Source organism: Haemaphysalis longicornis, unplaced genomic scaffold, assembly GCF_048455015.1.
Source record: "Haemaphysalis longicornis isolate Haplotype H1 unplaced genomic scaffold, Haemaphysalis longicornis Haplotype H1 scaffold_3, whole genome shotgun sequence".
NCBI classification, from domain to species: Eukaryota; Metazoa; Arthropoda; class Arachnida; order Ixodida; family Ixodidae; genus Haemaphysalis; species Haemaphysalis longicornis.
In genome coordinates, this window is record NW_027526335.1 from 122,690,165 (window position 1) to 122,704,254 (window position 14,090).

At 44.3% G+C, this 14,090-nt stretch overlaps 1 protein-coding gene across 1 annotated transcript; it reads left to right on the forward strand.

Moving 5' to 3' along the window:
- The first annotated feature begins 630 nt into the window (after positions 1-630).
- LOC144173414 (neprilysin-1-like) lies at positions 631-6,688 on the forward strand. The gene is made up of 5 exons (XM_077701853.1): positions 631-679; positions 780-833; positions 924-965; positions 1,050-1,103; positions 4,608-6,688. The coding sequence occupies exons 1-5, from the start codon at positions 644-646 to the stop codon at positions 6,585-6,587; spliced, it is 2,166 nt and encodes a 721-aa protein (XP_077557979.1). The 5' UTR covers positions 631-643; the 3' UTR covers positions 6,588-6,688.
- The last annotated feature ends 7,402 nt before the right edge of the window (positions 6,689-14,090 follow it).

Genomic DNA, 14,090 nt, shown 5'->3' on the forward strand with positions numbered 1-14,090 from the left:
GATATCTAGCTTTACACAATTTAAACTGCAGACCTTTCTGTTGTGTATTTGACCATTCAGCGGTTTCTACGTTGATGAACCTGTTTTTCGTCTGGATAATATTGCGTTCATATGTCATTTTTTTCGGGGGCGTGTTATTTTGACCTCTTCCTTGCTGTTATACCTCTACAGAGCCTAACACGATTTTTTATTTGGGAGTAAGGTATCGTTCTCATTTGTCATTACTTTTCTTCTTTTTTTATTTTCACTACATGGTTGTTTTCTTGTATTTATTAGGTGATTGTGTACTACTTTCGTTATCATTTTTTTGCTGTCATCTTTGGTGTCAACGTCGGGGATTATTTTTCGGAACTCCTGCTGTTTACCCACTAAGTATCTCGACCGTGCTTTTGAGTCTCAATTCAATCTCTCTGCATTGAGTTCTCACACACGGGTCAACACTGTCGAGGTAGTCGATATAAATTTTTGGATAATAATACGCGCGTGTTCTTAATATTACTTTACACGCACACAGCCGTAAGGCGGATTTAGTGATCCAATTACTGGGTTCCTCGTTCATCTGGAAGTTGTAAGCGCGCGGAAAGGTATATAAAATGACAATAATAAAAAATTGCATTTCATGCAGACATCACCAGACGAAGCCATGCTACCCACGTTCGAGAATGCCAACGACGTTAAGGTACTCACAGAGCCATTGAAGGCGGAGAATTCACTTAGGGAGCGAAATGTGTGTTGTCGTTTGTCCCCTAATCTATTATTCGGACGACTCTCTCACGCAGTCACTCCCACAGCCAGCAGGCCTGCTTTTACCTGGAGGTATCATGAGCCCAACGGTACATTGATATATGTTTGTTTGCAAATTTGTATAAAGTATTTGTAACGAGTATTGATTTCCTCAATTTTATTTTGCCTTCTACCCACAGACACTGAAGCAGACAGGACCATTCTCACCTATGAGCCCCGCGGTACTGTAAAATCTCACTGTTCACTAATTGGTGTGAAAATACGACGGTTGTTTTACTAATAATTTATGTAACTTCTCTCTGCAGTCACCACAAGAACCACAAGGACCTGCCTCCGCTTTCGGCTTCATCAGCCCACCGGTACGCATTTCCTTTTCCGCACTTCAGCGGACTTGCGTTCATCGGTGGAAGAGTTGAGCACATTAACCACATTTCAATGCGGGTGCCATTATAGCAACGTGGCTATTCTACTTTATGGGCTCTTAACCAACAAGGCTAATTCATGACCTAATTGGATTTATTGGCGTGTAAATGTGTCCGCGGTGTACGAATAACTTCTCTTACATGTTCTGTTTATACAAAATAAAAGGGGATTCTACTTAACACAAGTGCATTTATTGGCGTGTAAATGTGTCAGCGGAGTAGAAATAACGTCTTTTACATGTTCTGTTTATACATAATAAAAGTGGATTCCACGTCATACACGGCCGCAGGTATGGTAGCCGTGACAGACCAGGCAGTATAGAAGGCGTACATTGGACTCTTCCAGAAGACATACAACAAACGTACGAGCGAGATAATACATTAGAATAAAAGTAGGAAGTGCCAACGGGACAGATTGTAGCGTCAAAGTCCCCAAACGGCTATCGCTAGCCTCTCTAAAATTAAGCTGTTTGCAAGGAGTTCACGCTGCCAGCAATAAAAAAACAAAACATTTACCTAAGACACAATAAGCCTGCAGATGTAGGCAAGTCCAACTCATTTTTTAAAACTAATAATGAAGTTCAGCAAAGCTTGTTAACTGAAATGTTTACTTCATGTTTAATTTACACCTGTGCTCGAGGGCCAGAGTAGTGAACCGCTCCGGAATAATTAACATCGATTGATTGTTGGGTTTAACGTACCGACACTACGCAGGCGAGGAGGCGCGCTCTAGTGGAGGGCTCCGGATTAATTTTGACAATTGGGTTTTCTGACGTGCGCCAAAATGTTATACAGGTGTTGCTTTTCGCATACACCAGAAAGGCGGCTGCCCCTGCCGGGAATCGAACCCGCGACCTCGTGCTCAGTAGTACAACGCCTCAGCCACTGATCCACGGCGGCGGGTGGAATAATTTACATCACTTGAGCTTTGTACAGTGGTGTACAAGGGTTTACGTATTAATACTGAAACCGCAAACAGCTACACACGGTGCAGAAAACTCATTCGCTGCACGCCTAGTTTGCAGTTTACGCACGTGCACGCAACGTCCTGCAAGCAGGAACAGTTTAGTGATCACGCGCCGCTGGCTTCGTTGGGTTAAGACGTTTCTGCACATCACACGCAGACCCGCCGCGGTGGCTCAGTGGCTAAGGCGTTGCGCTGCTGAGCACGAGGTCGCGGGTTCGATTCCCGGCCGCGGCGGCCGCTTTTCTGATGGAGGCGAAAAGCAAAAACGCCCGTGTGTACGAGATTTCGGCGCACGTTAAAGATCTCCAGGTGGTCAAAATTATTCCGGAGCCCTCCACTAGGGCGCGCCTCATCGCCTGCGTTGCGTCGGCGCGTTAAACCCTACAATCTATCACATCACACGCAGTTGTTCCGTGCTTGCAGATTTGCCGATAGTTCTCCCCAACGCTAACACGTCAGTGCGCGTCTTGCTCGAGTGTGGGCTCTTTCGCCACGGTTACTTAAAGCAAGGTGAAAGGCGCGGAGAATTTTAAATAAATTTTCCAATAACCAACACCTGCAATCACTACAGCACCCGCCTAACGGGGAAAACCAGGCAAGGGCGAAACGTGAAAGCATGTAATGCATTAACACTACAGGTCAAACTCCCTTCTTGCAACCTTTCGCCGACATGGCCCAACATAAGTAACGAAAAATTAAAGCGAAAGGTGCCGATACGACTTTGAGGTTGGAGCTTGCATTGGGGAATGCGTTCGCTAGTTCGGCTTTAAGAAGTTAATTGTCAAGACTGGAGAAGTTACACTTTTCACTGGAAATATGAACGCGGCACAAAATTTCAACTGAACGTATAGTGTCAGTGTTGTACGAATTTCTAAAAAAAAATTGAATGCATAAAATAGGTGCGCGAAACCCAAACTGTTAAAGATCCCCAGGTGGTCAAAATTATTCCGGAGCCCTCCACTACGGCGCGCCTCATCGCCTGCGTTGCGTCGGCGCGTTAAACCCTACAATAAATCAATCAAAACCCAAACTCAAAATTTTTATTATCCTGTACTGAAAGTAGCTTCAATCTTGGCATTAATCATTGTGTTTACAGAAAAAATGTCTAATTCTAAAAATGACGAATAAAACACAGGTACCAGACTTGGGGGGCCCAATTGAAGTATACAAGAGAGACGTAAGACAGTCAGTCGGAATTTTTTAGCGGAAAACTAATTAATATTAATGCACATTTTCAAACGAACAAAGAAAGGTTCTTTTGATATTGCAAGACAAAAAAATACTGGTTACGTCAGCTCCTCCCAACATTGGAATTAAGGATAAAAAAATCTAGAGATGAAGCTACATCCGAGAATACCGCATTAGGAATTTCACTATATGCAGCAAATGAAATACAAACACCGACAGTTTGATGTTTGAAAATGGAACCGAACCAACGTGTTGCACGTGAAAGAAAAACGTTCTACCAATAAAGTCGCATAGATGTTGGAGTAATTACTTCCTACGAAATACAGGTGATGGTCGGGCAAGGGGCGAGGAGAAAGCTGAAAGGACGAAAGCAAGGTCACTAGTTCCCTTATTCGGGATGGTTGGAGAAGCCCTGTCGCAAAGTTATAACTGCATGCAACGCATGAAACTGGCATTGTTTTAAAACTTTGTTGGTTAGTCTTGGGCCACAGGTTAGTAGATGATGCAGGTAAATTGTTCTAGTGTCCGCAAAGCCAAAATAGGCTACAGAAGGAAGGATTAGGGGCGTTGTGTGGTCGCAGCCGTAGCGAAATCGCTTTTCGATATTTACACGGAACCAAACATACACTGGAATTTTTTAACATTTAGGTCTTCCTATGTACCTGTGATCTCAAGTTACGAGTAAATCTAAATGTTATTTCAGCTATTTACATCCCTATATAGCTTTCCGTTCGGAAAAAGAATAACGGCAAATGCAGCGGCCTACTCTGTTCACTTGGATAAACGCCGTTCGCAATTCATACCGCATATGCCCAGCTTCAAATACGTTATATGCTCGTTACCCACACTCGGCGATACAACACTTCAAATCAAGTCAAATCTAGTTACATCAAACCAGAGTTAGTTAATTTCATGAATTCTGCAAATGCATTTGAGTAATACAGAAAGTGTCCCAAAGTGAACCAGCGCCGAGTTTACTTTTTGGTAATAATAACCGAGAGAATGACTTTCATTTTTACCTTCCTATCGCTGACCGGGATGTAACAACTGTCTGACCTGAGTTCCAAAGATTTACAAGAATAAACAGCTTACATATTCCCGATTTAAGGTTTTCGTGAAAAAAATAAGTTAGCCTTGCTCCAGCATTCTTTCCTTTCGACGTGCCACATTTCCGTCGTAGGTGTGACGCTAGCAAACACATCCTTTGTGCAGAACCAAATGTAGATTACCTTCATCTGCTCCGCATGCCAATCCGAAATCTGGACTGGCGCCTTTTCTCTATGCAGCCACCAGATACGCAGTCGAGAGGACAGTCTCCTTCGGATGCTGACACTTCGGTGCGCCTACCGTTCCTCACGCTACCAGTCATATGCTCTGCGCTAATCATTGGCGGCCTGGCCCTGCTTGTTCTTATCATCATCCTTCGGCCATCCAACTACCATGACGCGAACGTATGTACGGCCGTCCCGTGTCAAGAGTTCGCCAACCTTATTAACGCCTCGCTGAACCTCTCGCAAGACCCTTGCAACAGCTTCCAGCGCTTCACGTGCGATGGGTGGCGTCACTCACACCAACACTCTGTGCAAAGAGTGATACTCAATCGGGCTCTGGATCGTATGGCGAGCCAACTTTGGAGCACAAGCATTGCGCCACCCACAAGTGGCCAGACTGCACCCCAAAAAGCATTCCTTTTCTACCGTTCGTGCGATGCAGTAAGACGCGGCGAAAGCGACGAGGTTCCAGCCATCAAGAAGATACTACAACAGGCGAACGTTTCGTGGCCTCGCCGATACAACAGGCCGGACGTGTTGAGAACACTCGTTTCCCTCGCCCTCAACTTTGACCTTGGCGTGTTGATAGACTTTACTCCGAACACTTCTAATCTAATGATTGTCAAGGCTTCCTCCCTTACCCGCACAATGAACCAACAGAAAAGGTTTAATAACGACGAGAAATACGAGCGAGACACCTTTAACCTGCTCAAGGAGAAGTTCGGGGATGGGGACGAAGAAGGTGTGTCGTTCGAGGAAACCAGAAGCTTAGATATTAAGACATTCGAACGACTCGCTCTTAAGTACAATATATCCATTGTGTGTTGCAATCCAGTGACAACTGAAGTTCTACCTGGACCGTTTGACCCAGTCCGGTTGAAGGAAGTGCTTCTAGAGTTCAATGCGACCAACAACGGCTCGCTCGTAACCAACTGTCTCGATTATCTCGTAGAAATCAACAAGATCTGGGCTGAAGTCGACGAAGCTGACATGCACCTTTTCATATCCTGGTTAGTGGTGAGGTACACGGCTTCATTCGCAAACCTCGAGCTCATGTATAACTACTACGGCACTACAGATAAAGAAATTGTCCTATTTGAGCACGGCAAGTGGTGCTGCCTTCTTGTGTACAAGTACATGGGCGATTTGCTCTTTGTGCCTTTCACCAAACACGCCTTCTCCCCCAAGATCCGTGAAGACGTGGTGGAATTAGTCGATACAATTCGCCACCAATTTGCAATTAGCCACACAAATTTGTCTTCCCCGCTTTCATCACCAACAGCGACCTGGGACACCGGCGACCACATCCTCCGGGCTCTCGACTACAAAGGCCCCCCAGATGGACCGAATAGCAGCGCTGCTTTCATTCCGGACATGAATTCATCGCTCGTGAGGAATTGGAGAGCCTGCAAGGTGGCGTCGCGGCAAAGAAACTGGCGAGTCGAACAGCGTACATTCGATGAGAAGGCTTTGGAGCGCTTCGAATTCTACACGTTCACAGATGGCGGTTTCCAGCTAGCGCCATATGTGCTAACATACCCTCTTTACAACATCAATTATGCCCGAGCTCTCAAATACGGGGCTCTTGGCAGCCAAGTGGCGAGGGCGTACGCAGAACTGAGTCTCCTTTACTACAACACCACGCCGGAGATGACGGACGTCAAACAGCTACTGGAGACTTGTCTCGAAGAGTCAACTTTAGAAACTGAACCAATAGATCTGGTGCTGTCTGAAGTCGCCGCTTTAAACGTGCTTAGCGCGGCGTTTCAAAGTCCCGGGCGCTCACTGCGCCTCGCAAACTTGAGGTTCACGCAGGCACAGCTGTTTTTTATAACTTGGTGTTACATGAGATGCAAGGGCAGCCTTGACACTGTCACGCTGATCTGTGACGCCGTCGTTCGCCACTCTGGCCTCTTCTCGGAAGCCTTCAAGTGCAAGCATAAAACGATTCTCAATGAAGAGAAAAAATGCACGGTGTTTCCGTCACCACCCTAGTGCTCGACGGGAACAGCATGTTCTCTTTTGAGAAACGAGTTTACTGGCCGGCGGCAGTCTCTTTACGAGTGTCTCACGTTGCCTTCGCGACGCAATTTTCTGATGACATTCCTTGTGTGGTATTTTGATTTTATTTGTTTCTTTCGAAAAACTGTTGGTTCGTTAATCGGCTTCACACATGCGCTCGAGAAGTTGTACAAGCGCAAATACAACTGCTGTTCATTTCATCTAATCACAATGGCTTGATGACTGGTTTTGGAGCAGAAGATTTCTTCATTTTCAAGAAAAATAAATGTTTTAATAATATCTACTGCTCGTAGCCACTTCGTGATTATCAGGCGGCAGATGGTGCGTGGTGTAAAAAAAAACTCTTTGGAGCTTGCGCCAACTTTTTGGAGCTTGCGCGGCAGTGTTGCAGTCTTCTCTCCAAAAAGACTTGTCACATTCAACCCTGACTCGTGAAGGCATCATCTGGTAACGCCTTACTAACTCTGACGAAGCTACCCAACCATTTTTTCTACACCTTATCAATGACTCGGTTGCAGACGTGGCTGTAAAACACCTCAAACTCTTTCTAGCTCATCCTATTTACAAAACCAAAGGAAGACACGTCCACACGGTTCAACCAGCGGTCCTTTATACGGCGAATACCTTTGACTTTTTTGGCAGCAGCGACGGCGGACGGGCTGCATCGAGTAACCACGACTCGTGTCGCAATTTTGCAGATTTTCGTCGAGCAAGTTTGAAGATAGGCGAACGCGTATCTTCATTTGACGTCATCCCACGAGCGTCTACCCTGGATCACGTGGAAGCGGCCGCCGGAAACGCCTGCGACACCTCCAGCGCCAACGGCCTACATAAGCCCGAGCAGCCAACGGACCCGATCATTTGGCAGCAGCGACGGCGGACGGGCTGCATCGAGTAACCACGACTCGTGTCGCAATTTTGCAGGTTAGTTTGTCAAAAGTGGTAAATTACCTGCAACTGTTTTTGCCCTTCTCCCCGTTCGTTGCTGCTGCCTCTAGTGTATTTATGCCATGCCTGATAATGTGTGTCCCGCCTGCAACAAACAGTGCGCAAAAGGTGACTCAGTTATCCTGTGTAACGAATGCTCTAGCAGTTACCATGTAGGATCATGTTGCGATGTGACTGATCGTTCCCTTCGCTCGAAAAAATCGTCCATTCGAAAACATTGGAAATGTTCTGACTGCCGGGAGGGTAAATTAGGCGATAGCGAGGAGGACACACCCGGTAAGGAGGCTATCCTGCCCAGCGTGTCACAACAATTGGCTACGGTCATTCGAAAGCTGGACGAACTAATGCCTTTGAAGCAAACCGTACATGAAATGGAGTGTTCAATTCAAGACATGTCCCTGAAGTTTGACGAGGCTATGCAGCGCCTGGATAACCAGGAGAAGGAGATAAAATCTTTGAAGAAGCGCGTGGGAAAAATCGAGAACGAAGCAGGTCCCAGAGTGCTTAACGAAGTGCAAGACGCCGTAAATGATCTGGAGTGGCGGAGCAGGCGGTTAAACTTGGAATTTCACGGTTTACCCGTCACGCCTAACGAAGATTTGCTGCTCAAGATAAACGAGCTTACCACTGTCCTTGACGTTCCCCAGCTTGCTCCTACTGACGTCACGGCAATTCACCGCCTCCCCGCAAAACCAGATAAAATACCGGGAGTGATAGTCCGCTACAACCGCCAGGCAGATCGAGACTTATGGCTGAGCAAACGTGCGAAACTAATGGAAGCAAAAAATGATGCGTTCATTCTTGAGAACATAACCAAGCGAAACCGAGAACTTCTAAACGTAGCAAAGGAATGGGCCTCCGAAAATGGTTTTCGTTTCGCTTGGCATTCAAACGGAAAAATTCTTCTGAAAAAGAATGAACGTGACCGAATTATTGTGGTGAAGTCAGAGGCCCACCTAAGTACCCTGCGCGTATGAATGAACAAAGAACCCGAACATGGTTGTTCTACCCCACAAAGTTTCAGAATTGTGTCAAAATGTTAACTCCTTTCTCTCATTCTTCAACTTGAACTGCCGCTCAGCTAGATCTAAAATTGAAGAACTAGAAATACTTTTTTCTGTAATTAATTTCGATTTTGCAGTCATAATACTGACGGAAACCTGGTACGACGGCTTGTCCGAAATGTATGAACCAGCCGCGTACTCTCATTTCTTTGTAAACAGAAATGGCAAGCGGGGCGGAGGTGTATCTCTTTTGGTAAACAAATCGCTTTCATGCGAAAATCAAAAGGAATTTACAGTTGTCACGAATGATTATGAGACCGTAGCAGTTGTTCATGGTAGACATATGTTCGTCGGCCTATATCGACCACCTAGTGGATGTTTCCAGACTTTTTCCAGCTATCTGGAGCGCTTGCTGGAATTCGCCACAGTGAATAAACTTAAACTCACCCTAGGCGGTGATTTCAACGTAAACATGCTCGAAAACAGCAACAAAAAGGAATCGCTGTCCTCCATAATTGCTATGCACGGTTTTGATGTCATTCTTACAACTGCCACCAGAGTTACTGAAACATCTTGCACACTTCTTGATTTCTTTGTTACCAATATTGAACCCTCTTTAATTAAGGCTGATGTCATTGCTGTCGATTTAAGTGACCATCTACCTGTGTGTATGTTTATATCTGCTGTGACGTCTCAAAAGAATAACAATGAAAAAAGGGTTTTTCGAGATATGTCGGTAGCGAACTTACAACGGTTCAGAGATATTTTAGCGAGTGTTACATGGGAAAATGTATATTCGAAATCTACCTCAGACGAAGCGTATGATTGTTTCATAGATGAATTTTGCAATGTTTACAAGGCCGCATTTCCTGTTAAAACACTGTATTTAACTAAACACTGCCGAAAGCCTTGGATAAGCAAAGCCATCTTAGACCTAATAAGCTTGAAAAACCGCTTGTATAAAAAATTCATTCGCTCTAAAGATCTCGCCGCGTTTGGCGAATTCAAAACCTTGCGTAACAATCTGGTGAAAATTATTAGAAAAGCTAAGATTTCTTACTACAACGACGTAGTTTCACACGATGTAGGACGCTCTGACCTTACGTGGAAAAAAATAAACTCTATACTACCGCGGTTCGTAAATAAGAATGAAAACCTGGTTATCTGCTATGAGGGTGAAAAGGTATCCCAAGACAAACTAGCTAACTTATTTAATGATTTCTTCGTAAGCCAATTTTCTACATCAACAGCCGACGATAACTTAGTGATTGAAGAGTTAACACCAAACCAGAGCTCGATATTTCTTTCACCCACTGATGAGCAAGAAGTTATGTCCGCAATTATCAATCTGAAAAATAGCAGTGCTGCAGATGTAGACACACTACAAATAAAGCCGATTAAGTACGCGGCCGACTTGATTGCTCCTCCTTTGACACATGTAATCAACTTAATCCTATCCACAGGATCATTCCCTATGAATATGCAAATAGCAAAAGTAATTCTAATTTTTAAAGGAGGTGATAAAAACGTGTTAAAAAACTACAGGCCCATATCTATCTTGCCCCTATTTTCAAAGGTTGCCGAAAAATTGATGCACTCCCGGTTCACTACATTCTTCACTAAACACTCAATTCTAAACAGCTTTCAACATGGCTTTAGAAAAAATTGCTCAACTGAAACTGCACTACTAAAACAAAAGGAAATAATTGTTCATAGCTTCAGATGCCACAGTTTGACTCTAGGGATTTATATAGACTTGTCAAAAGCATTCGACTCAATCAGCCATAGTATCTTGATTAAAAAAATGCAGTTCTACGGAGTGCATGGCGTGGCGCTTAATTTGATTGCGTCTTACTTAAAAAACCGTAAACAATATGTGTCGTTAAACGAGTTTTCTTCAAAATTAAAAACCATAAGCACAGGTGTCCCTCAGGGAAGTATTTTAGGGCCACTGCTTTTCAGTGTGTACATAAACGATCTTTACACACTATTCCAAAAGCCTGAACTTTCGTTAATTTGTTACGCAGACGACACCAGTCTCTTAGTCACAGGAAAGAGTACTAGCGAAATCGAAACAATCTCCAACCGCAGCCTATACCAGCTCTTAAACTGGACAAAACAAAATGCCCTAACAATTAACCTAGCAAAAACAAAAGCAATTCTTTTTCGTCCAAAAAATAAAATTGTCACTTCGCCTAAAATAACACTTGGTACTGAACACATTGAGGTAGTGGAATATTTTAAAGTCCTAGGGGTTCATCTTTCCAGTACTCTTAGTTGGGATAAGCATGTCGAAGCAATAAGTAAAAAGGTTTACCAAACTGTAGGCATAATAAACAAACATAGGTTTGTCTTACCTGAGCGTATAAAACTTTTTCTGTATAATTCTTTAATTCTACCCCATATTAGATACGCTCATTTAGTCTGGGGAACGACTACTATGAAGAATTTGAACACGCTTTATCTGTTGCAGAAAAGAGTTGTGCGAATCATTGCAAACGTGCCGTTTTTGGATCCTACAGCGGAATTATTTCGCCAGTACCGCATAATCAAAGCAAATAATTTTTATGATTACCACTTAGCGCGTTCATTTTGCCTGCGAGTGAAGAATAATGATGCATATTTGGCTGGCCTATCTGAGTTAAAGAAGAAAACGGGATTGTATGATACGCGCTTTACCGAAACATGGCTTGTACCGATACCACGCAATAATTATGACATGCAATCACTCTTACATTCTTCCACAACTACTCAACAAATTTGAAGCGCAAAACATTCATATTGCTATTTTGTCAAGAAAACGTCTTCACGAGTTGTTTCTTTGATGCGCTCTTATATTTGGTGTCTTTTGTTCAACTGATGTTCGCAACTGGAAAAAACGAAGTTGCAGAGAGGGGATCCTTTTGTTCTGTTTTCTTTTTTCTTTTTCTTTTTTTTTTTGCTATCACGAATAGTAAGATAGCACTTATCATTATATTTTCGTGTGTGCGAGTTCAAGTGTGTTCCTCGTTGCGTTTTTTATCTGTATGCTGTATTAGGTCACACGAATGAAAATGTATACTGTGTGTGAGTATGTATGACTTTACTTTTCTGTTAAAATCTGCGCCGATCATTGCTGCCAGTACTGGGCCAGCCACCTCGTCAAGCTGCTTGAAACAGCAGCTTTTTGTGATTGGCTCATGCTCTGTAACAAAAGGAAAATAAATAAAGACGTGATTTGATTTGATTTGACTCCACCACATTGCCGTGTTTCGAACGGATGATGGAGGTGTGTACGTGACACGTAACAAGTAAGGCAGGACAATAATTTAGTAGCTATACTCAGTTCGCTTCCGCCCATTTTTGCACAGAGTAACACATAACGGTGTTTCGTTAAATTTGAACACGAATGGGTAAAACAGAACAAAACATTCTTTTATACGCACAATTACGCTAGTGTCATGGTAGACGATGAGGTTAAACGTATTTTGATTTGACGAGTTTTACAATGACTGGTGGATCCATTCCCCATGTTTTGACAACATAAGGCACCTATGCTGACCCATAAAATCTAACTAAGGAACGTGATATTTAAGGTTGCTGCTGATACGGAATGAATAGCATGCGCTGTACACAAATTTTCTATGTCCGCGAGTTGGTTTTGCAGCTTAAACCGGCCGGCGCCTTCATACAGTGGTTGTCGAGTGTCACTGGAGAGGAGGAGAAAAAACGCTTTGCCGTATTTAGGAAAAGCGCACTAGCGTTACCCATGAGAATCTCGAAATGCACAATTCGGTGTATTTTAAAGTCACCTGAGTAAATACATTAAAAATAGCAAACATCACCTGTCATCTGGCTATCGAAGTAGCTGGGACTATCTCGTTACTTTTGAGCCAGGGTAACACTTTCCTTCCGAGTTTCCATAACAAGTACCGGTGTTTGGTTGAGAAGTAAACATCAAGGGTATATAGTTACTTCGCATTTTGGTAACCTGAATGTGTCTAATAATTTAAGTAAATGCTAAGTGCCTACCGAGGTTTCATCTGCAGTAGTCTGTGTAACTATTTCAGTGTTTCCAGATTTGACGGAATGATGCGGACATTGGGGGAGGTTGGAAGCTGGCACAACTTGTTTTGCTGAGGACTTATGCGAGAGGGAGTAAAAAAAAAAAGCGCGCCAATCCACCCTGTGAATGTGCTTGGAAAGCAAACCTGTAAGCGGTACCCACAACGATTATCCATGCGACATCACTTAAATTTTCTCCCGTAGCTCTACAAAAAGTGTAACCAGAGACAAGCGAAAAGCACCTAACTACACCCTATATTACTTCAAAGCGATATTCTTTGCTAAGGTTAAATCAATGCTTGAATCCTGAACGGTGTTTGGTTGAGTTGTATTGGGGAAGCAAATGAATGGAAACCCTTTTTTTAATTAAAGGAAGCTGAAACCCGGTGTTAGATAATTTCTCTGTTTCTGCCGCCGCTGGCAGTGGCGACGTAATCGGCGAGAAATGGAGGAGGACGTACTTTTATTCAGATTTCTGAACGGCCGAGAGGGCGGCCCAGGGGAGTGGTGCTTTCTTCACTGGAGCCCATATGCATTCCGCGCCGCCTGTGCTGAAGCTGGGTAGGCAAAGAGAGCTGGACAGCAACATCTCCCATTGCTGTTTTTGGGTAGTTTACGGGAAGAGGGGAGGGTGTTAATGGCTAAAGTGGCACACCCCAGTAGTAAAGATTGTTGATGTTCGTTTCCCCGAAGTCCGGTAGCGATCGGGAACCCGACCGCTCAGGCTCCGGTTGATTTGGCAGGAGGCTCGCATGGCGCAGGTGCTGAAGTTCTCGGAGATGGTGACCGAATTGATGAAATCGAGGCGCTTGGATTTGAAGCAGGGAAACGAAGAGTTTATATACAAGTATTTACATTAGAGTAACTGGATACGTGAGTAACAAAAGGAAAAACTTGCTCAGCCCCGACCCGGAAGTGCAGCTTCGGGTCGTCAGGATGGCCGAGGCCGCCGCAAGAATCCAAGGACTTCTGGCTGACGAATGAGGAAGAGGGGAGGAAGACGACTAGAAGACACCGCCTGCCCCTTCGTCCCTTTTCTTTTTGACCCCATCACAGGAATAATAAATTTTCTGCTACTACTACCACTACTCAAACTTCAGTTAGACGCTAGCTCTAAGTGCGTACAAGTCACACGAGCTTCTCAACTCCGTCTAACTCTTCTATGTTCGGAGCGTACACAAACCGCTCAGAAAATCACGGCCGGGACTATCTTCCCGCCGCAGTACCTGTCTAGTTGCCCGGTACACAGCTGTACCATAAACTTCCGACGCGATCCTCCAGTCTATCTCTCGCTTAGGGGGCTCACAAATCACAACCTTCACAACCTAGCTTTAGCGGTCGAGACTCCTTGTCTCGCCCGGAACCTGCCTTGCTAACAGCTCAGACAAAGACGCTTTCTAACGGCCAAGTTCGGCCTTATAACACCTCGGTATTATTCTCTCTCGGGAACACCCTTCTAGCTTTCGTACACGTATAAGGC